Source organism: Coccinella septempunctata, chromosome 3 (genome assembly GCF_907165205.1).
Source record: "Coccinella septempunctata chromosome 3, icCocSept1.1, whole genome shotgun sequence".
Lineage (NCBI taxonomy): Eukaryota > Metazoa > Arthropoda > Insecta > Coleoptera > Coccinellidae > Coccinella > Coccinella septempunctata.
Window position 1 is genome coordinate 23,030,443 of NC_058191.1, and position 20,788 is coordinate 23,051,230.

At 34.0% G+C, this 20,788-nt stretch overlaps 4 protein-coding genes across 5 annotated transcripts; 2 read left to right on the forward strand and 2 right to left on the reverse strand.

Moving 5' to 3' along the window:
- Positions 1 to 3,470: 3,470 nt before the first annotated feature.
- LOC123310358 (protein SPT2 homolog) lies at positions 3,471 to 5,739 on the reverse strand (the record flags this gene model as incomplete). The annotated part of the gene is made up of 4 exons (XM_044893825.1): positions 3,471 to 4,209; positions 4,266 to 4,727; positions 4,877 to 4,927; positions 5,313 to 5,739. Coding segments are annotated over 4 exons (1,437 nt in total), but the record flags the coding sequence as incomplete, so codon positions are not given.
- Positions 5,740 to 5,750: 11 nt separating this feature from the next.
- Positions 5,751 to 8,868, reverse strand: LOC123309222 (protein SPT2 homolog). Its single transcript, XM_044892209.1, has 4 exons — positions 8,661 to 8,868; positions 8,405 to 8,575; positions 7,380 to 7,854; positions 5,751 to 6,809 (listed from the first exon to the last, which is right to left on the reverse strand). Exons 1-4 carry the CDS (start codon positions 8,715 to 8,717, stop codon positions 5,776 to 5,778), a joined length of 1,737 nt encoding a protein of 578 aa, XP_044748144.1. The 5' UTR covers positions 8,718 to 8,868; the 3' UTR covers positions 5,751 to 5,775.
- Positions 8,869 to 12,768: 3,900 nt separating this feature from the next.
- Positions 12,769 to 16,452, forward strand: LOC123309223 (protein SPT2 homolog). Of its 2 annotated transcripts, XM_044892210.1 has the most exons (4): positions 12,769 to 12,980; positions 13,066 to 13,236; positions 13,787 to 14,261; positions 15,394 to 16,452. In XM_044892210.1, the coding sequence occupies exons 1-4, from the start codon at positions 12,924 to 12,926 to the stop codon at positions 16,425 to 16,427; spliced, it is 1,737 nt and encodes a 578-aa protein (XP_044748145.1). In that variant the 5' UTR covers positions 12,769 to 12,923; the 3' UTR covers positions 16,428 to 16,452. The 2 variants fall into 2 exon arrangements, with proteins under 2 accessions (XP_044748145.1, XP_044748146.1); XM_044892211.1 differs by lacking the exons at positions 12,769 to 12,980; positions 13,066 to 13,236 and adding an exon at positions 13,257 to 13,651.
- Positions 16,453 to 16,595: 143 nt separating this feature from the next.
- Positions 16,596 to 18,738, forward strand: LOC123309225 (protein SPT2 homolog). Its single transcript, XM_044892212.1, has 2 exons — positions 16,596 to 16,890; positions 17,461 to 18,738. Exons 1-2 carry the CDS (start codon positions 16,596 to 16,598, stop codon positions 18,492 to 18,494), a joined length of 1,329 nt encoding a protein of 442 aa, XP_044748147.1. The 3' UTR covers positions 18,495 to 18,738.
- Positions 18,739 to 20,788: the final 2,050 nt, after the last annotated feature.

Genomic DNA, 20,788 nt, shown 5'->3' on the forward strand with positions numbered 1-20,788 from the left:
TCATCAAAGAACCAAAGGTTAAATTCTAGAAAACTATAAGTAGAAGTACCCAATCTTGTTTGTCGTTAAGCGGACTATTTGGCTCAAAGATTATAGAGTTAACTCTATAATCTTTGATTTGGCTGATAAGCTCAGCTTTACGATGAATGCACTTGTATCCCCCGGGATGATTCATCAAGGCTGGCGACAGGCCATATTTTGGAACCCGTATGTTCAATGACTCGTGAAGAAATTTTCAACAAAATCAGCTAGAGAAAGTGTTTTCTCAACTATGTTCATGTTCATAGTTTTTTTTTTGTTCTTTTTGCGAAAGAATTGGTTGGAAAGAAATTGCAACGTTAGAAACTATAGTTCCTATTTCGTAATTTTTCCATAAACCCAATTATTGAATGGTAGGGAAAATATACTTTTGTTTACGGAAAAAAATTTTTATGACTAATATCTCATTTTCGTGTGAGGTCATATTATGGTTTGTCACAAATTAGGCTTGGTTTTGAACAGCATTAATCTCCTAAACGGATGAAAAATAACTCGTTAAATGTTGAGTTGAAAACCCATGGGCGTTATGTAATACAACCCTAATACATTCGATGCTCTTTTGCATATTTCAATTCTAAAAATTTAAACAAAAAAGTGGCCGTGTGCGTTCGTCCTCTCCCATCCGACCATTCATGAGACATCACCTCTCCGCGTGCCCATCGAATACATTTTTAGCCGTTCCGTTTTGGGTAATGTGCACATTAGCCGGCTAAAGATGAAATGCCCTGACGCAGATGAATATTTTATCGAACTTTAGCCGATCCTCGAATATAAACCTAAGTTTAGCCGGCTAATCTTAAGTTTACGCTCACACCTATCTTTAGCCGTAACATATATATATAGACTTATATTTATTGTAGATATCAACACATGCTGTATATTGTAAATAAAATTTTAAAAATTTTACTGCATAAATCTTTCATATCTTTATAAACCCTGTTCGACAATTACCTCAAACTGTTCGGATAGCTCTATATTGTTCATTTACGACATCCAGATTGAGGAAACTACATATCTGGACTGTTCTAAAGAAAATCTGAGCAAAATAATGACGATCTTTTTCCTCAGAATATTTTTCTTATAAGAAAAACTTAATGGTTGAAATATATACATATTATTTATTAAATAAAAACGAAGCACACAGATAATAAAATAGTAGAGTTCAGTTAATAAGTATTTACAAGTTACAAGACGATTTTAACAAACTTTACATCCCATATAGTCCAGTAAACAGAGCTCTGAAATCACTTTTCTCGGAATGAGCTGCATTTTTGATATCATGATTGTGACGGTGAAAGAAATACATGGTCAGAATTATCAGGAACTATGAAAAATTCGTGAGAATGTTTTGAAAGTCACGTTTTTCTCGAAAATGAGGAGGTTTATCAAAAAAAGTTTCGAACAAAAGTTGTAGAACGGAAAATTCTAGTAAGAATCAAGTCTTTTTCCATCCTCAAAGTGATCATCCCTACTGATTAGCAACTTATATCTGTACAAAGATTATAGATTATAGATAAGATCTATAATAAAAAGATTATAGATAAGATCTATAATCTTTGTATCTGTATTTTTAATTTCGCCCTCGGCTACCTGACAAGAAGATACCAGAAAGTGTAGTTTGGGGCGCAGCTTGTTTGGCCAGGGGTTGTACTCTTGTTTCGATATACGCTTTCAACTCTCGAATTTCTGGCTTGGACGGAAGCTTAGACGGGGAAACCAGATGTTCATGATTCCACTGAATTTAAATGAATATACTTCGTAAATCGACTGCGACTAGCAGTATACTCCCGAACAACGCGATGATGATAAAATTAAATTTTGAAAAAAATTAGACATTATATTTTGTTCATCTCTATGGTGAATAAAAAATTGTGGAATATTATATCTCTATGCAAAAAAATTTCAGCGGTATGAAGTTGGCTGACCTGACAATATCAAGCTGACAGAATCCCGAAGAAATCCGAAGCGGCGATGGGGCCGCCAGTGGCGTACCCCTACTGTTATTTTCGCTTTATATCGCAAATTCGGTGTTTTATACGGAAAAGGGTCGAAAAAGGGTAGTCTGCAAGGGGTGCAAGAAAAGTTTATTACGGATTATGAATCCTGAATAGTCATCTTCTGAGTGAAAATCTCATCTTGACAGTCGTGAAAACATAGAAGTTATATAGAATAAACTTCGCGCCTAGACGATTTCAGTTCAATTGATCGAAAAATTATATCGAACAAATTCATTTTACCAACGAATTGTTCGAATTATCGAATTTATATATGCCAAACATCAAATATTTATATTATTTCAACTGCTAATCTCATTTCGTAATGCAGAAGCGATTTTTTCGGCGAAAATAACAGTAGGGGTACGCCACTGGCGGCCATCGCCGCTTCGGGTTTCTTCGGGATTCTGTCAGCTAGATATTGTCAGCCAACTTCATACCGCTGAAATTTTTTGCATAGAGATATAATATTCCACAATTTTTTATTCACCATAGAGATGAACAAAATATAATGTCTAATTTTTTTCAAAATTTAATTTTATCAATTTGACACGTTTCGATGCTACTCACAATCGCGTTGTTCGGGAGTATACTGATAGTCGCAGTCGATTTACGAAGTATATTCATTTAAATTCAGTGGAATCATGAACATCTGGTTTCCCCGTCTAAGCTTCCGTCCAAGCCAGAAATTCGAGAGTTGAAAGCGTATATCGAAACAAGAGTACAACCCTGGCCAAACAAGCTGCGCCCCAAACTACACTTTCTGGTATCTTCTTGTCAGGTAGCCGAGGGCGAAATTAAAAATACAGATACAAAGATTATAGATCTTATCTATAATCTATAATCTTTGTACAGATATAAGTTGCTAATCAGTAGGGATGATCACTTTGAGGATGGAAAAAGACTTGATTCTTACTAGAATTTTCCGTTCTACAACTTTTGTTCGAAACTTTTTTTGATAAACCTCCTCATTTTCGAGAAAAACGTGACTTTCAAAACATTCTCACGAATTTTTCATAGTTCCTGATAATTCTGACCATGTATTTCTTTCACCGTCACAATCATGATATCAAAAATGCAGCTCATTCCGAGAAAAGTGATTTCAGAGCTCTGTTTACTGGACTATATGGGATGTAAAGTTTGTTAAAATCGTCTTGTAACTTGTAAATACTTATTAACTGAACTCTATTTTATTATCTGTGTGCTTCGTTTTTATTTAATAAATAATATGTATATATTTCAACCATTAAGTTTTTCTTATAAGAAAAATATTCTGAGCGAAAAGATCGTCATTATTTTGCTCAGATTTTCTTTAGAACAGTCCAGATATGTAGTTTCCTCAATCTGGATGTCGTAAATGAACAATATAGAGCAATCCGAACAGTTTGAGGTAATTGTCGAACAGGGTTTATAAAGATATGAAAGATTTATGCAGTAAAATTTTTAAAATTTTATTTACAATATACAGCATGTGTTGATATCTACAATAAATATAAGTCTCTATATATATATATATATATACATTAATATGAACTTTGCAAAGAATTCCCTCCAACTTTTTCAATGTGTTTCAAAGTAGTTGACTAAATTTCCATTGAATTTATATTGAATATTAGTGTAATATAAATGCAATGATTAAAACACTAAATGCATCTTGGTCACTGCGTGCGATCTCACTTTTAGCTACCGAATTTTTTCTTCATCAATGCTTTTCTTCGTTTGTGCTCTCCCTCTAGTCTCATATCTTCAAGATCTTCCATTATACCCAATTTTGTACTGATTTGCTCTTCTTTCATCTGCTGTGAAAATGAGGACTCCATAATATCATCATCTTCTTCATCGACTTCCACATATTTTGACTTGTTATAACCAAATATTTCTCTGATATATTTAGAGTAATCCTCTTCACCTTCTTCGGGACCATCATCAATGAAGTCATCCATTTCAGAATCATAATCTTCATCATCATCATCGATAATTCTTCGTTTTTTCATTTGCATTTGCATTTTATTAGACATGGGTTTTCTCCTCACATCAGCTGGAGGAAAGTGTTTTGGTCTCAGATCATTTGGTGGGAACTGTTTTGGTTTAGACAATTCTCTTTGTAGCATTTCTTTCTCCTTAGTCTTATCCAACATTTTTTTGTCAGAGGGGCCTCTGCTGTTCACACTGATTTCTTTAAAATTTTAATGTCCTTTGAAGGCAAGCTATTCTTAGTTGTTCCATTATTGCTTTTGGTGGCAATTTTTGTAGATTTTTCTGTATAATTTGATACAGATTTTCCCAAATCTTTCATGGGATTATTGGAGGCACTTGGGACTGGTTTTTTAGTGTCAACTGGGGCCTTTGTTATGATATTCATTTTTCCAGCTGATGGATGTTTAGGACCCCAATCAATTTTTTTCCTAATTTCTGGTTCAGGATTTTGCATTTTATTATCAGCCTTATTAGAACTTGTTCGGGCTGTTGCTAATATTGACTGATTCGGCACTTTTGCTATTTTCGATTTGGCAGTTTCTGCTTCTTTATTAATTTTCTGTTTGGGCTCGCTTGGGTCAGGCTTAAGTCTTTCTTGTTTTCTTTCCTGCCACACCCTCATCCTTTCCATTTCTCTTCTCTGTTTCTTGGTAAGGGGACTTTCATCTTCTTTGCTTTTCTTCTCAATAACTATGGGTTCGAATTGTTTCTTTTCTGCTAGTTCGAGGAGCTCTGAAACAATGAAATCAATATTAGTTATAGCAAATATGACTTATACTAAAACATTATTCTTTTCTTATATACTAATCTACAAAACAGGTTATATGATGAAACAAACGAGGCCTTTCTTTAAAAAGATCACTTACATTCCAGATATTTGAAAAGATGAAAAAGTTTCCAATATGGTTCAGGAATGTCTAGAAAAAAAAATTTATATCAAAAAAATTAAAGTTAATATTAGATCAATGAAATGGCAGATTGAAAAAAATCTTTGACTATGCCACTGCAGTCTACATAAAAAAGTGGCTGTAAAATGTTACATATGTTTTTCAATATCATTGAAACTTTACAAAATAGGGGCACAAACTTAAGGAGCAGAAAAATGAGTTTTCAAAGGAAGATAAAGGGTTGCGGTCTTTGCCATTATCCATCATCTGCAAACCGATGGCAAAAACCTGCCATCCATTTTGGTGATGCCATCTATATTTTTCTAGCTATCATGCTTTCAGATTCAATATTATCGATTTTTTTCCACCCTTTGCCCCACTTCTCAATATAGAGATAAAAGTTGAAATGACTTACCATTGAAATTCATCGGTGGAGGCATTTTAGGTTTATCAATCTTTGGTTTCTTAGCATCAGGTCTCTCATCAGCCATTCTCGATGGGGTAGACGGGAAGTTGTCATCTGGAGATGAGATGTCTTCTGGATTCTTATGTTTGCGTTTCCTCCTATGAGGCATCATTGCTTCTTCTTTCTCTTTTTCTAAAGCAGCTTTAACTCTATCTTTAGTTGAGCTCAGATTGGTATTAACTTTCTTTTTTTCTAACAAGAACTTTGGTGTCTTGTCTGGCATCTTACTATACTTTTCCATCATTTTATTATAAAAAGCAGATGCTTCTTGTGAAACATATCCATAATCATCTTCATCAGGTTGTGCAAGTCCAACTAGAGTAACGGCAGTATTGTCAGAATCCACTGCATCTTGAATAATGCAATGATTAAAACACTAAATGCATCTTGGTCACTGCGTGCGATCTCACTTTTAGCTATCGAATTTTTTCTTCATCAATGCTTTTCTTCGTTTGTGCTCTTCCTCTAGTCTCATATCTTCAAGATCTTCCATTATACCCAATTTTGTACTGATTTGCTCTTCTTTCATCTGCTGTGAAAATGAGGACTCCATAATATCATCATCTTCTTCATCGACTTCCACATATTTTGACTTGTTATAACCAAATATTTCTCTGATATATTTAGAGTAATCCTCTTCTTCTTCTTCGGGACCATCATCAATGAAGTCATCCATTTCAGAATCATAATCTTCATCATCATCATCGATAATTCTTCGTTTTTTCATTTGCATTTTCATTTTATTAGACATGGGTTTTCTCCTCACATCAGCTGGAGGAAAGTGTTTATGTCTTAGATCATTTGGTGGGAACTTTTTTGGTTTAGACAATTCTCTTTGTAGCATTTCTTTCTCCTTAGTCTTATCCAACATTTTTTTGTCAGAGGGGCCTCTGCTGTTCACACTGATTTCTTTAGGATGCCTTTTAATGTCCTTTGAAGGCAAGCTATTCTTAGTTGTTCCATTATTGCTTTTGGTGGCAATTTTTATAGATTTTTCTGTATAATTTGATACAGATTTTCCCAAATCTTTCATGGGATTATTGGAGGCACTTGGGACTGGTTTTTTAGTGTCAACTGGGGCCTTTGTTATGATATTCATTCTTCCAGCTGATGGATGTTTAGGACCCCAATCAATTTTTTTCCTAATTTCTGGTTCAGGATTTTGCATTTTATTATCAGCCTTATTAGAACTTGTTCGGGCTGTTGCTAATATTGACTGATTTGGCACTTTTGCTATTTTCGATTTGGCAGTTTCTGCTTCTTTATTAATTTTCTGTTTGGGCTCGCTTGGGTCAGGCTTAAGTCTTTCTGGTTTTCTTTCCTGCCACACCCTCATCCTTTCCATTTCTCTTTTCTGTTTCTTGGTAAGGGGACTTTCATCTTCTTTGCTTTTCTTCTCAATAACTATGGGTTCGAATTGTTTCTTTTCTGCTAGTTTGAGGAGCTCTGAAACAATGAAATCAATATTAGTTATAGCAAATATGACTTATACTAAAACATTATTCTTTTCTTATATACTAATCTACAAAACAGGTTATATGATGAAACAAACGAGGCCTTTCTTTAGAAAGATCACTTACATTCCAGATATTTGAAAAGATGAAAAAGTTTCCAATATGGTTCAGGAATGTCTAGAAAAAAAAATTTATATCAAAAAAATTAAAGTTAATATTAGATCAATGAAATGGCAGATTGAAAAAAATCTTTGACTATGCCACTGCAGTCTACATAAAAAAGTGGCTGTAAAATGTTACATATGTTTTTCAATATCATTGAAACTTTACAAAATAGGGGCACAAACTTAAGGAGCAGAAAAATGAGTTTTCAAAGGAAGATAAAGGGATGCGGTCTTTGCCATTATCCATCATCTGCAAATCGATGGCAAAAACCTGCCATCCATTTTGGTGATGCCATCTATATTTTTCTAGCTCTCATGCTTTCAGATTCAATATTATCGATTTTTTTCCACCCTTTGCCCCACTTCTTAATATAGAGATAAAAGTTGAAATGACTTACCATTGAAATTCATCGGTGGAGGCATTTTAGGTTTATCAATCTTTGGTTTCTTAGCATCAGGTCTCTCATCAGCCATTCTCGATGGGGTAGACGGGAAGTTGTCATCTGGAGATGAGATGTCTTCTGGATTCTTATGTTTGCGTTTCCTCCTATGAGGCATCATTGCTTCTTCTTTCTCTTTTTCTAAAGCAGCTTTAACTCTATCTTTAGTTGAGCTCAGATTGGTATTAACTTTCTTTTTTTCTAACAAGAACTTTGGTGTCTTGTCTGGCATCTTACTATACTTTTCCATCATTTTATTATAAAAAGCAGATGCTTCTTGTGAAACATATCCATAATCATCTTCATCAGGTTGTGCAAGTCCAACTAGAGTAACGGCAGTATTGTCAGAATCCTCTGCATCTTGAATAACAGATTGATTTGCAGATTTGGTCCGCTTCAACATGACATTCACACGCTTGACAGCCTTTTTATCCTGTAAAAGATTCATTACGAATTAGATATAAGCACAGTCAGGGGAAACTGAGAATAATTAAAAAAAAACCAAATCTTGTTATCTCAAGTTAATTTGGTTCTACATCGTAGTATAATTGAAAATGCACCTATGAACCTTTTCTTTACTTAGTTTACAGAGAAAAATTCTCCTCTCCTGATTCAAACATGTCTGCTTAAGAAAAGCTTTAACATGCCAACTGATAGGAACACTGTAACCTAGCCAACACCTCATAAATCTTTCCCTATGATCAACAAAACATTAATGTAAGGAATTTTATTTATGTATCAAGTTATAGCTTAGCAGGAAGAACGTTGACCCTTTGAAATTTTGTTATTTATTTATTCAACTAAATAAATGTTCATCACTACTACTACAAGTTTAAAAGTAAAAACAAAATGGCAAAAAAAAATTTGAAATCACAGTATTCACAGAGGTGCTGTAATTAGGGCACCATACACATCTACATTTCAAAACATTAATATTCATTAAAAATTCAAACCAAATGAATGAGAGAAAATCATGTACTAACCTTCGATCTCAAAGCTAATAACTCTTCTTTTTTTCTTTGAACTTCAAGCCTTTTTTGTCTCTCTTCTTCCTCCTTCTTTTCCAGAAACTTCCTTACATTGACTGATAACCGTGATTTATCTTTCTGCTCCTTTTTTGGTGGAGCAAACTTTGTGCTATAATATTTAATCGGCTGCAAAATTAAAAAGATATTTAGTATGAGATATTAAGCTCCTTTAAAGGGAGAATAAACAATATGTTAATCTGTAATCACATACCTCCTTCATAACTTCTTTATTCTTTTGAGCATTGTATAACAACGTTCCAAAATCCATCTTGACCGTAATTTTATAATACCAGAGGAAAACTGAAACTAAGTTTGGCCCAGAATAATTCAGAATATAAATATTCAATCACTCTGTTATGTGTGTTCAACACTGCGGTTAATCACGAACTGTCAACACAAACACAAGAAAGTTTACAAACTGACAACTGACGTGACCACAGAACATAGATTATCTGTGGACGTGACAATTTTGCAGTGTTGCCAACCGAGTGCCAAACTCAACTCCTTATTGAGTTCTTCTTCAACCTTATTTTTAGGCCATATTTTTTTAATCCTCTGTTAATTTATTAATTAATATTATTATATTAGTGTTTTTTCACAAGAAGTGAAATGTCCTAAGTAATCTGAGGTAACACCATAGACATATTAAACACATCTGTTTAATAGGTCTATTGCTAAAATTCACGGTATAAACAAATAATCATGATGATAGCGTGAGTCGTAGAGGCTGGAATTATTTTCAAAGATTTGTTATTTTCGAAGTAGAATTTATCTAGTAAGCGGATGTAATTTTGATATGACAACTGACTAGTTCTGATCAACTTTGATTCGGTTACAATTATTTGTTGATTATCTTGAGATTTTTTTCACATAATGATGATTGTGTGATAAACGCAGAAATGTTCGATATGCACTTTGTTTACGGTCTCTTTTTTCTGAATGCAAAACCGTGAATTTCCGCAAGAAACTACAAGAGACCTTATTTGTTAAGAATGCATCAAGCTATCCAAAATCAATTTTTTTATTATGAAATGTGGATATGGAAAAAAGTTTCTTGTGGAACAATGTTTTGGGGTGGCTTTCAATCATAGAGGAACAGCACCGAAAACTTCCCCGCATAAAATATCTGCTTAATTTCATTCTTGTCAGTTTTTCGATTCTCAAGAAAAAAAAACAAAAATTGCTTTTCGGGTGCCACCTTTAGGGAGCTGTAACTGAGCGGGAGGCTCAGAGAAAAAAAAAATTTACATTGAAGATCCATCCTATTTTTTGACAGAGTTTAATTTTTCGCAACTATTCCTACGCAGCATGTATATATTTGCTACTTGTTTTTTTATTTGCTGTTTGTTTTTATATTTGATGATATTGTTGTTATCAACACTGCATGACTAATCCTATGTTGTGTAGATATCTATGGTGTGCCATACTTATTGATTTATAATGATAATAAATTCGATAATATTGAAATATTGTCAGATATGTTTTTACAGCGAAAATTAAACTGCAAATCACAAATATTCCTTATAACAGCTGACAAAATGACAAGTGCACACATCAGTGTTTTAGGTTTTAGACATCTTAGCTGTGATTTAAGTTGATCCTCGATTAACTTGACAAAATTGAACGAAAATGTCAAAATTAATCTAGGATTGACTTTAATCCCAAACTAAGCAACAGGGCCTAAGTTTCAAACATATAGCTCATATTACAATTATAAAGATATACCTATTTTATATCACCTTACTGAATTTCAAATATAAAATTATAGTCCCCCCCTCAAAATGATTCATGAAACCGCCACTGGAAATAGTGGTATTTACCTGAGCAACAAGAGGTACAACCATTAACCATTGTTATAGGTAATTGTAGGGATTAGGGATTGTGCCTGTATTGAATTTTATTTATATTTAACAACTGTAAAACGTATTCGATTTTCTCCGAATTCTCCGTTTCTTTTACAATGGGATTAAGTATGCGGCCGACAAACCGTCCCCGTCTGGAACTTTCACAAATTTCTTTTCTTCAATTTGATATTTTATTGTCTCGGGTCCTTCCTTATCGCAGTTATGACCCATGGGTGTAAACCCATGTTTTCAAAGGCAAATGGTACACATGAAATGCTTATTTTCGTTCCCCAAAATAATAGAAAATGCATGAGATTTTCGGTCAGAGAAACAAATAAAACCATTTAATCGGAAGGCAACAATAAAATATTTTTGTTTATCTTGTTGTCAAAGACCAATAATAGTAGATAGCTACAGATGAAACATTGGTTTTCGTTCCACAAAATAAAAGAAGGATATTCGGTCACAGGCACAAGAAACAAAAAAAAACACAACACAAAGATCCTCTCTAATCTGAATTTATCCTTATTATTATATTCATTGCAGAGAGGATCTTTGTGTTGTGGTTTTTTTTGTTTCTTGTGCCTGTGACCGAAAATCCTTCTTTTATTTTGTGGAACGAAAACAAATGTTTCATCTGTAGCTATCTACTATTATTGGTCTTTGACAACAAGATAAACAAAAATATTTTATTGTTGCCTTCCGATTAAATGGTTTTATTTGTTTCTCTGACCGAAAATCTCATGCATTTTCTATTATTTTGGGGAACGAAAATAAGCATTTCATGTGTACCATTTGCCTTTGAAAACATGGGTTTACACCCATGGGTCATAACTGCGATAAGGAAGGACCCGAGACAATAAAATATCAAATTGAAGAAAAGAAATTTGTGAAAGTTCCAGACGGGGACGGTTTGTCGGCCGCATACTTAATCCCATTGTAAAAGAAACGGAGAATTCGGAGAAAATCGAATACGTTTTACAGTTGTTAAATATAAATAAAATTCAATACAGGCACAATCCCTAATCCCTACAATTACCTATAACAATGGTTAATGGTTGTACCTCTTGTTGCTCAGGTAAATACCACTATTTCCAGTGGCGGTTTCATGAATCATTTTGAGGGGGGACTATAATTTTATATTTGAAATTCAGTAAGGTGATATAAAATAGGTATATCTTTATAATTGTAATATGAGCTATATGTTTGAAACTTAGGCCCTGTTGCTTAGTTTGGGATTAAAGTCAATCCTAGATTAATTTTGACATTTTCGTTCAATTTTGTCAAGTTAATCGAGGATCAACTTAAATCACAGCTAAGATGTCTAAAACCTAAAACACTGATGTGTGCACTTGTCATTTTGTCAGCTGTTATAAGGAATATTTGTGATTTGCAGTTTAATTTTCGCTGTAAAAACATATCTGACAATATTTCAATATTATCGAATTTATTATCATTATAAATCAATAAGTATGGCACACCATAGATATCTACACAACATAGGATTAGTCATGCAGTGTTGATAACAACAATATCATCAAATATAAAAACAAACAGCAAATAAAAAAACAAGTAGCAAATATATACATGCTGCGTAGGAATAGTTGCGAAAAATTAAACTCTCTGTCAAAAAATAGGATGGATCTTCAATGTGAATTTTTTTTTTCTCTGAGCCTCCCGCTCAGTTACAGCTCCCTAAAGGTGGCACCCGAAAAGCAATTTTTGTTTTTTTTCTTGAGAATCGAAAAACTGACAAGAATGAAATTAAGCAGATATTTTATGCGGGGAAGTTTTCGGTGCTGTTCCTCTATGATTGAAAGCCACCCCAAAACATTGTTCCACAAGAAACTTTTTTCCATATCCACATTTCATAATAAAAAAATTGATTTTGGATAGCTTGATCCATTCTTAACAAATAAGGTCTCTTGTAGTTTCTTGCGGAAATTCACGGTTTTGCATTCAGAAAAAAGAGACCGTAAACAAAGTGCATATCGAACATTTCTGCGTTTATCACACAATCATCATTATGTGAAAAAAATCTCAAGATAATCAACAAATAATTGTAACCGAATCAAAATTGATCAGAACTAGTCAGTTGTCATATCAAAATTACATCCGCTTACTAGATAAATTCTACTTCGAAAATAACAAATCTTTGAAAATAATTCCAGCCTCTACGACTCACGCTATCATCATGATTATTTGTTTATACCGTGAATTTTAGCAATAGACCTATTAAACAGATGTGTTTAATATGTCTATGGTGTTACCTCAGATTACTTAGGACATTTCACTTCTTGTGAAAAAACACTAATATAATAATATTAATAAATAAATTAACAGAGGATTAAAAAAATATGGCCTAAAAATAAGGTTGAAGAAGAACTCAATAAGGAGTTGAGTTTGGCACTCGGTTGGCAACACTGCAAAATTGTCACGTCCACAGATAATCTATGTTCTGTGGTCACGTCAGTTGTCAGTTTGTAAACTTTCTTGTGTTTGTGTTGACAGTTCGTGATTAACCGCAGTGTTGAACACACATAACAGAGTGATTGAATATTTATATTCTGAATTATTCTGGGCCAAACTTAGTTTCAGTTTTCCTCTGGTATTATAAAATTACGGTCAAGATGGATTTTGGAACGTTGTTATACAATGCTCAAAAGAATAAAGAAGTTATGAAGGAGGTATGTGATTACAGATTAACATATTGTTTATTCTCCCTTTAAAGGAGCTAAATATCTCATACTAAATATCTTTTTAATTTTGCAGCCGATTAAATATTATAGCACAAAGTTTGCTCCACCAAAAAAGGAGCAGAAAGATAAATCACGGTTATCAGTCAATGTAAGGAAGTTTCTGGAAAAGAAGGAGGAAGAAGAGAGACAAAAAAGGCTTGAAGTTCAAAGAAAAAAAGAAAAGTTATTAGCTTTGAGATCGAAGGTTAGTACATGATTTTCTCTCATTCATTTGGTTTGAATTTTTAATGAATATTAATGTTTTGAAATGTAGATGTGTATGGTGCCCTAATTACAGCACCTCTGTGAATACTGTGATTTCAAATTTTTTTTTGCCATTTTGTTTTCACTTTTAAACTTGTAGTAGTAGTGATGAACATTTATTTAGTTGAATAAATAAATAACAAAATTTCAAAGGGTCAACGTTCTTCCTGCTAAGCTATAACTTGATACATAAATAAAATTCCTTACATTAATGTTTTGTTGATCATAGGGAAAGATTTATGAGGTGTTGGCTAGGTTACAGTGTTCCTATCAGTTGGCATGTTAAAGCTTTTCTTAAGCAGACATGTTTGAATCAGGAGAGGAGAATTTTTCTCTGTAAACTAAGTAAAGAAAAGGTTCATAGGTGCATTTTCAATTATACTACGATGTAGAACCAAATTAACTTGAGATAACAAGATTTGGTTTTTTTTTAATTATTCTCAGTTTCCCCTGACTGTGCTTATATCTAATTCGTAATGAATCTTTTACAGGATAAAAAGGCTGTCAAGCGTGTGAATGTCATGTTGAAGCGGACCAAATCTGCAAATCAATCTGTTATTCAAGATGCAGAGGATTCTGACAATACTGCCGTTACTCTAGTTGGACTTGCACAACCTGATGAAGATGATTATGGATATGTTTCACAAGAAGCATCTGCTTTTTATAATAAAATGATGGAAAAGTATAGTAAGATGCCAGACAAGACACCAAAGTTCTTGTTAGAAAAAAAGAAAGTTAATACCAATCTGAGCTCAACTAAAGATAGAGTTAAAGCTGCTTTAGAAAAAGAGAAAGAAGAAGCAATGATGCCTCATAGGAGGAAACGCAAACATAAGAATCCAGAAGACATCTCATCTCCAGATGACAACTTCCCGTCTACCCCATCGAGAATGGCTGATGAGAGACCTGATGCTAAGAAACCAAAGATTGATAAACCTAAAATGCCTCCACCGATGAATTTCAATGGTAAGTCATTTCAACTTTTATCTCTATATTAAGAAGTGGGGCAAAGGGTGGAAAAAAATCGATAATATTGAATCTGAAAGCATGAGAGCTAGAAAAATATAGATGGCATCACCAAAATGGATGGCAGGTTTTTGCCATCGATTTGCAGATGATGGATAATGGCAAAGACCGCATCCCTTTATCTTCCTTTGAAAACTCATTTTTCTGCTCCTTAAGTTTGTGCCCCTATTTTGTAAAGTTTCAATGATATTGGTCGCATTCAGCGGACGGAGCGCAAAACGCTTCTGCTACCCATCGGTAGCGGTAGCGGTCGGGAACATGTTGAACGTTCGCTGGCAAGCCGAGATAGGATAAGGCAGTCCAACGAGCTGTCACTATCAGCTGATTAGTTGAGAAGTCTGTAGGAAAGACGTAAACAAACGGATTTTTTAAGTTTCGTTAACCTTGTGCTGGTTAAGTCAGTTTTTTTTTGTGAAAAACATAACCTAGAATTCTGACGAATTACTTTGTTGCTCTAGTATATTTCCTATAACTTATTTAACATCCTTCTTTATTACCTTCCATCAATTTTCATTTCATTTTCCTCAACAAACTCAAGCTCGTGCATCTTCCACACTAAATAACAACTACCTACTCAGTTCAAGTCCAACTTTCGCTCCTTTCCGCTACCGCTACCTAGCACAAATCAAATCCGCTCCCAAAAGTGGCGTCCGCTCCAGAACGTGTTGAGAATGTAGCGCATATGTCACCGAACGTTTACGCTAGCGTTTGGTAACAGTTGCGCAACTGTTTCGTCCGCTGAATGCGACCATTGAAAAACATATGTAACATTTTACAGCCACTTTTTTATGTAGACTGCAGTGGCATAGTCAAAGATTTTTTTCAATCTGCCATTTCATTGATCTAATATTAACTTTAATTTTTTTGATATAAATTTTTTTTTCTAGACATTCCTGAACCATATTGGAAACTTTTTCATCTTTTCAAATATCTGGAATGTAAGTGATCTTTCTAAAGAAAGGCCTCGTTTGTTTCATCATATAACCTGTTTTGTAGATTAGTATATAAGAAAAGAATAATGTTTTAGTATAAGTCATATTTGCTATAACTAATATTGATTTCATTGTTTCAGAGCTCCTCAAACTAGCAGAAAAGAAACAATTCGAACCCATAGTTATTGAGAAGAAAAGCAAAGAAGATGAAAGTCCCCTTACCAAGAAACAGAAAAGAGAAATGGAAAGGATGAGGGTGTGGCAGGAAAGAAAACCAGAAAGACTTAAGCCTGACCCAAGCGAGCCCAAACAGAAAATTAATAAAGAAGCAGAAACTGCCAAATCGAAAATAGCAAAAGTGCCAAATCAGTCAATATTAGCAACAGCCCGAACAAGTTCTAATAAGGCTGATAATAAAATGCAAAATCCTGAACCAGAAATTAGGAAAAAAATTGATTGGGGTCCTAAACATCCATCAGCTGGAAGAATGAATATCATAACAAAGGCCCCAGTTGACACTAAAAAACCAGTCCCAAGTGCCTCCAATAATCCCATGAAAGATTTGGGAAAATCTGTATCAAATTATACAGAAAAATCTATAAAAATTGCCACCAAAAGCAATAATGGAACAACTAAGAATAGCTTGCCTTCAAAGGACATTAAAAGGCATCCTAAAGAAATCAGTGTGAACAGCAGAGGCCCCTCTGACAAAAAAATGTTGGATAAGACTAAGGAGAAAGAAATGCTACAAAGAGAATTGTCTAAACCAAAAAAGTTCCCACCAAATGATCTAAGACATAAACACTTTCCTCCAGCTGATGTGAGGAGAAAACCCATGTCTAATAAAATGAAAATGCAAATGAAAAAACGAAGAATTATCGATGATGATGATGAAGATTATGATTCTGAAATGGATGACTTCATTGATGATGGTCCCGAAGAAGAAGAAGAGGATTACTCTAAATATATCAGAGAAATATTTGGTTATAACAAGTCAAAATATGTGGAAGTCGATGAAGAAGATGATGATATTATGGAGTCCTCATTTTCACAGCAGATGAAAGAAGAGCAAATCAGTACAAAATTGGGTATAATGGAAGATCTTGAAGATATGAGACTAGAGGAAGAGCACAAACGAAGAAAAGCATTGATGAAGAAAAAATTCGATAGCTAAAAGTGAGATCGCACGCAGTGACCAAGATGCATTTAGTGTTTTAATCATTGCATTATTCAAGATGCAGTGGATTCTGACAATACTGCCGTTACTCTAGTTGGACTTGCACAACCTGATGAAGATGATTATGGATATGTTTCACAAGAAGCATCTGCTTTTTATAATAAAATGATGGAAAAGTATAGTAAGATGCCAGACAAGACACCAAAGTTCTTGTTAGAAAAAAAGAAAGTTAATACCAATCTGAGCTCAACTAAAGATAGAGTTAAAGCTGCTTTAGAAAAAGAGAAAGAAGAAGCAATGATGCCTCATAGGAGGAAACGCAAACATAAGAATCCAGAAGACATCTCATCTCCAGATGACAACTTCCCGTCTACCCCATCGAGAATGGCTGATGAGAGACCTGATGCTAAGAAACCAAAGATTGATAAACCTAAAATGCCTCCACCGATGAATTTCAATGGTAAGTCATTTCAACTTTTATCTCTATATTGAGAAGTGGGGCAAAGGGTGGAAAAAAATCGATAATATTGAATCTGAAAGCATGAGAGCTAGAAAAATATAGATGGCATCACCAAAATGGATGGCAGGTTTTTGCCATCGGTTTGCAGATGATGGATAATGGCAAAGACCGCAACCCTTTATCTTCCTTTGAAAACTCATTTTTCTGCTCCTTAAGTTTGTGCCCCTATTTTGTAAAGTTTCAATGATATTGAAAAACATATGTAACATTTTACAGCCACTTTTTTATGTAGACTGCAGTGGCATAGTCAAAGATTTTTTTCAATCTGCCATTTCATTGATCTAATATTAACTTTAATTTTTTTGATATAAATTTTTTTTTGTAGACATTCCTGAACCATATTGGAAACTTTTTCATCTTTTCAAATATCTGGAATGTAAGTGATCTTTTTAAAGAAAGGCCTCGTTTGTTTCATCATATAACCTGTTTTGTAGATTAGTATATAAGAAAAGAATAATGTTTTAGTATAAGTCATATTTGCTATAACTAATATTGATTTCATTGTTTCAGAGCTCCTCAAACTAGCAGAAAAGAAACAATTCGAACCCATAGTTATTGAGAAGAAAAGCAAAGAAGATGAAAGTCCCCTTACCAAGAAACAGAGAAGAGAAATGGAAAGGATGAGGGTGTGGCAGGAAAGAAAACAAGAAAGACTTAAGCCTGACCCAAGCGAGCCCAAACAGAAAATTAATAAAGAAGCAGAAACTGCCAAATCGAAAATAGCAAAAGTGCCGAATCAGTCAATATTAGCAACAGCCCGAACAAGTTCTAATAAGGCTGATAATAAAATGCAAAATCCTGAACCAGAAATTAGGAAAAAAATTGATTGGGGTCCTAAACATCCATCAGCTGGAAAAATGAATATCATAACAAAGGCCCCAGTTGACACTAAAAAACCAGTCCCAAGTGCCTCCAATAATCCCATGAAAGATTTGGGAAAATCTGTATCAAATTATACAGAAAAATCTACAAAAATTGCCACCAAAAGCAATAATGGAACAACTAAGAATAGCTTGCCTTCAAAGGACATTAAAAGGCATCCTAAAGAAATCAGTGTGAACAGCAGAGGCCCCTCTGACAAAAAAATGTTGGATAAGACTAAGGAGAAAGAAATGCTACAAAGAGAATTGTCTAAACCAAAACAGTTCCCACCAAATGATCTGAGAGCAAAACACTTTCCTCCAGCTGATGTGAGGAGAAAACCCATGTCTAATAAAATGCAAATGCAAATGAAAAAACGAAGAATTATCGATGATGATGATGAAGATTATGATTCTGAAATGGATGACTTCATTGATGATGGTCCCGAAGAAGGAGAAGAGGATTACTCTAAATATATCAGAGAAATATTTGGTTATAACAAGTCAAAATATGTGGAAGTCGATGAAGAAGATGATGATATTATGGAGTCCTCATTTTCACAGCAGATGAAAGAAGAGCAAATCAGTACAAAATTGGGTATAATGGAAGATCTTGAAGATATGAGACTAGAGGGAGAGCACAAACGAAGAAAAGCATTGATGAAGAAAAAATTCGGTAGCTAAAAGTGAGATCGCACGCAGTGACCAAGATGCATTTAGTGTTTTAATCATTGCATTTATATTACACTAATATTCAATATAAATTCAATGGAAATTTAGTCAACTACTTTGAAACACATTGAAAAAGTTGGAGGGAATTCTTTGCAAAGTTCATATTAATGTATATATATATATATATATATATATACTTATATTTATTGTAGATATCAACACATGCTGTATATTGTAAATAAAATTTCAAAAATTTTACTGCATAAATCTTTCATATCTTTATAAACCCTGTTCGACAATTACCTCAAACTGTTCGGATTGCTCTATATTGTTCATTTACGACATCCAGATTGAGGAAACTACATATCTGGACTATTCTAAAGAAAATCTGAGCAAAATAATGACGATCTTTTCGCTCAGAATATTTTTCTTATAAGAAAAACTTGATGGTTGAAATATATATACTTCATTCAACTTTATTTTAGCAGTCGGTTGGTCATGGAAATTTGACACATTTCACTCTGTGGTTGCGTTCACAAACTTACTCCGAGAGTAGAGTATGAGTATGGTCATGCTCAGAGAGCATACTCTGAGGAACTAAAAGTACGTTTGTGAACGCTTTGAGTAATCAGAGCTTACTCAGAGCTTGCTCAGAGTAAGTTTGTGAACGCAACCTGTATAGTACGAAAATGTGGGGTTATGAAGCTTGTCAAAACATTTTTGGGTTTTAAATCAACGCTATGTTGCCCGTTCTACGTAAAAGTTTCTGTTATTACGTATTTTATCACAATGTCGAATCTCTTCGGAAAATATGTGACGAACATAATTGAAGTTTATACAAACTGATGATTCAAGGCATACCAAATCCAGTTATTTGCATGAAAAATACAAGAGATCAGTGTAATATCCTAATATGCACTAGCTTGAGGAGAGTTAAGGTAATTATGCAGAGTAGATAGAACCGTGCTAGGTCGGTGAAAAAAATCGTACTCACAGATTCCGGGTCCCAGATTACGAAAATGAAAAGTCTGCAATTCTCGTAGTTTTCCCAAAAAAAAATGGGAAAGTTTCCTTCTGGAACATGAGGTTAGTGATAGTTATAGCTTGTTTTCTCCTTTTTTCTTAATGAATACTCATTGGAAATGTTCGATTTAGGTGATCTCAATCATTTCCAGTCAAAAAAAGGCTTTAATTTAGCCGAAAACGATGATTTTATATATTGTTTACATCCGTATAAGTCGTCATTGCCGCCATGATATTTCATCATACGAACTGTCAAACGCTGCAAATAATGCAACGTTGCCAATAGTACATATGTGTAGTTAAATTGAAGAAATTAGTTCGAATATTGATTGGGGAAATGATAATTCAATTGATGTTTACTATACGATATTTTCACTTTTAGCATTGGGTCATTGGCATATCAAATTATTATGGAGCTGTACAACTCCCATAACCACCTAACCTTTCTATTAGGAAAGGTTGGGTTAGGTTTAAGGGTTTTGTCATGGTGTTTTTTATAGGATCATTCTTGAGAACGCGGTCAAATTCGTAATGGCTAAATGAATCGAGTCTTTTCAAAGTTTCCTACACCAAAAATATTTCATTATCGACATATTAATAACATGAACCATTCAGGAATAACGACCAGTACCTATCATAGTCAAACTTCTAAAGTTCGAGAGAAATTTGCTGACCAACCAATTTGAGGCTTGGCAACGTTGCATAGGAACAGTTCGTAGCTCGAAACATCATGGCGGCCATGATGGTTCACAACGGATGTAAACAAAGTATAAAATCGTCGTTTGCGACGAATTAAAGGCATTTTTTTGGCAGGATGAACTTGAATGTTGATGGATTTAACATTTCCAACGAGTATTTATTAAAAAAATAGAAGAAAACTAGCTCTAACTATATATAACCTTACCTTCCAGAAGGAAACTTTCCCATTTTTTTTTGGGAAAACTAAGAGGATTGCAGAATTCTCGTTTTCATTTTCGTAATCTGGGACCCGAAATTAGTGAGTACGATTTTTTTCACAGTTCTATCTACACTGCATAATTACCAGAGTTAATGTTCGTTATCTTCTTTGGCTTACATCATTTGTAGATTTCAAAAATATCAACCCGAAGATGAAATGCATATGATTCAGTGGTTGGGAATGGGTATTTCCCGAAAGAATCAGCAGATAATTACAAGAATGTTAAATTCTTCAACAAAAATCATCTTGCATCAATATAAGTAAAAGGAGTTGGAGGAAGTTTCAGGTTGAGATGCAACTTCACCGTTGAACAAAAATTTCACAT

Bases quoted from the DNA above. Each gene is read 5' to 3' on its own strand.
- LOC123309222 (XM_044892209.1), bottom strand. From the start codon at position 8,717: ATGGATTTTGGAACGTTGTTATACAATGCTCAAAAGAATAAAGAAGTT. The intron at 8,576-8,660 runs GTATGTGATTAC...TTAATTTTGCAG, and splicing joins ATAAAGAAGTTATGAAGGAG to CCGATTAAATATTATAGCAC. The intron at 6,810-7,379 runs GTAAGTCATTTC...TCATTGTTTCAG, and splicing joins TCCACCGATGAATTTCAATG to AGCTCCTCAAACTAGCAGAA.
- LOC123309225 (XM_044892212.1), top strand. From the start codon at position 16,596: ATGATGGAAAAGTATAGTAAGATGCCAGACAAGACACCAAAGTTCTTG. The intron at 16,891-17,460 runs GTAAGTCATTTC...TCATTGTTTCAG, and splicing joins TCCACCGATGAATTTCAATG to AGCTCCTCAAACTAGCAGAA.
- LOC123309223 (XM_044892210.1), top strand. From the start codon at position 12,924: ATGGATTTTGGAACGTTGTTATACAATGCTCAAAAGAATAAAGAAGTT. The intron at 13,237-13,786 runs GTTAGTACATGA...AATCTTTTACAG, and splicing joins TATTAGCTTTGAGATCGAAG to GATAAAAAGGCTGTCAAGCG. The intron at 14,262-15,393 runs GTAAGTCATTTC...TCATTGTTTCAG, and splicing joins TCCACCGATGAATTTCAATG to AGCTCCTCAAACTAGCAGAA.